General features: G+C 53.7%; 1 protein-coding gene across 1 annotated transcript in view; it reads right to left on the bottom strand.

Moving 5' to 3' along the window:
* Dna2 (DNA replication helicase/nuclease 2) overlaps positions 1–1,116 on the bottom strand; it is a 31,181-nt gene extending 30,065 nt beyond the window's left edge. Inside the window, exon 1 of the mRNA XM_005360118.3 lies at positions 972–1,116. Coding sequence (XP_005360175.1) covers positions 972–1,045 — 74 coding nt within the window. The 5' untranslated portion in view covers positions 1,046–1,116. The remainder of the gene's footprint in view (positions 1–971) is intronic.
* Between the last annotated feature and the right edge of the window lie 1,066 nt (positions 1,117–2,182).

The raw sequence follows: 2,182 nt of genomic DNA, 5'->3' as shown, positions 1-2,182 counted from the left end.
GTTTTTTCGAGACAGGGTTTCTCTGTGGCTTGGGAGCCTGTCCTGGAACTAGCTCTGTAGACCAGACTGGCCTTGAACTCACAGAGATCCCCCTGCCTCTGCCTCCCGAGTGCTGGGATTAAAGGCGTGCGCCACCATCGCCCGGCTGGTCGGGTTTCCAAAACCCTAACACGTCACTCTCCAGTTAAAACATCAGATGCTATCAGGCACGCGGGCAAACACCTTTGATCTCAGCACTCTGGAGTCTGACGCCAGAGGATCTCTATGCATTCAAGGACTAGCCCCGTATACAAAGAGTTCCAGGAAGGCCAGGGCCACGCACCGCTTCAAAAAACAAATAAATGCTTTCCTCCTTCCCCTACCGGTAGCTTCAGCTGGCTGCACAATCCATTGTGTTGTAAATGTATTTATCACTCAACACCCCGACTTAGCCTCACACCAAGAGTTTCCTGAGGTAGCCGGTGACACCTACACTTGCTCTTAAACGGGCTGGAAATAAATAGCCCAACGGTTAAGAACGTGTATTGTTCTTGCAGAGGACTTAAGTACTCGCATCAGACAACTCACTGCGGTTTATAATTCCAGTTCCAGGAGATGCCTCTAAACCAGGCACACAAACACGTAAATTAAAAATAGCAGATAATAACAAATAGATAGGCCTGGGTCTGAAGCCCGGAGTTCCCTCCCGCGGTCCCACGTGAAAGGAAAGAACTCCCACAGGTGCTCCTCCGACTGCCACAAGCAAATAAAATAAAAAAAAAAGAAAGAAAATGCAATGTATTAATGACACTGGTGAGCTGTCGTGTGGGAAACAGCGAGCTCAAGGCCAGCCCCGGCTACACAAGACCAGATCCGAATTAACCGGCGCAGAGCCTGCAGCTACAGCCAGGGAAGACTGCGCCGGTCCGCCCGCGTTCAGACCTCCCGCCGCCAGCCCGCCCGCTCGCCCGCCCGCCCACTCGCTCGCTCACAGCTCGGCCCGCGCGTCCTCCGCTCCGCCGTCCTCCTCCAGCAGCAGCAGGTCCAGCTCGTCCAGCGGCTCCATCACTGCCGAGCCCACCAGGAGAGGCAGCTTCGGACGGCGACCCCGGCGCCTGAAATTTGCAGCGCCAAAGACGCGCCGGTGCGCTGCGCATGCGCAGGAGAGGCCCCCGCGCGCTAGGGGCTCCCGCGCTCTCAGCTCCGGGAAGCACCGCGCAGGACCGGAGACGCTTTCCCGCCTTCCCGCCTGCGGGATGAGTGGGCCTGCCGGGTCCCCACGCCCACGCTCGCCTCACGCTCCGTTTTTTAGATCTGAGACAGCGACTCAAGTATTCCAGGATGGCTTGGAACTCACAGCATTGCCCCGTGTCCCGCTTTCAATTGCAGCGATCACCGTGCCCAGTTTAAGAAGTTATTTAGAACTGTCACATCAATCCCCTGCCTCGGTCTTTCGAGTGCAGCGATCACCAGGCCCCCTCTACGTTTCAGAGAAGACGAGATGGTTCAGGTGGTAAAGAGGATTGTGACTAGGGCTGCCGACCTCAGTTTTCTGGAACCCACATGGTGGTGGGAGAACCAACCCCCGCAGGTTGTCCTCTGGAGTTCCACGTGTGATCGAGAGTGAGAACACACACACGCACCCCTGCAGAGATGAGATGGCTCGGTAGTTTAAAAGTATCTGCTGCTCTTGTAGAGGGCTCTGGTTGAGTCTTCAGTACACCTGGCTGCTTCCCACTCGCTATAACCCCAGTTCCAGAGGACTCCTCCTCTGGTCTCCGAAGGCACACTCATGCATAGTGCACAGACATACTCACAGGGGCACACACACACACAAAATAAATCTTTCAAAAAGGCAAGTCGAAAGTTTCCTTTAAAAGAAACCATTTCATAAATTTAGCATTCTTCCATTCTGATTTCTGAGCATGTGTGCAAGGGTGGGGAGACCAGGGGTTCGAACCTCAGGGAAGAACCTATTGCTCGCCACTTTATGAGACAGGCCTGTGTCTAAACCTGGCTATTGTGTGGGAGCTAGGTACCTGAAAGTAGATTACAATGCTGTTTGTCACTGAACCATCTCCGCAGCCCTCTCATTCTGATATTTTATTTTATTTTTTTTTTTTTGGTTTTTCGAGACAGGGTTTCTCTGTAGCTTTGGAGCCTGTCCTGGAACTCACAGAGATCACCTGCCTTTGTCACCCAA

Source organism: Microtus ochrogaster, linkage group LG2 (genome assembly GCF_000317375.1).
Source record: "Microtus ochrogaster isolate Prairie Vole_2 linkage group LG2, MicOch1.0, whole genome shotgun sequence".
Classification (NCBI taxonomy): Eukaryota; Metazoa; Chordata; class Mammalia; order Rodentia; family Cricetidae; genus Microtus; species Microtus ochrogaster.
The sequence above is the reverse complement of the archived record's forward strand: the minus strand, read 5'-3'. Positions and strand labels throughout refer to the sequence as shown.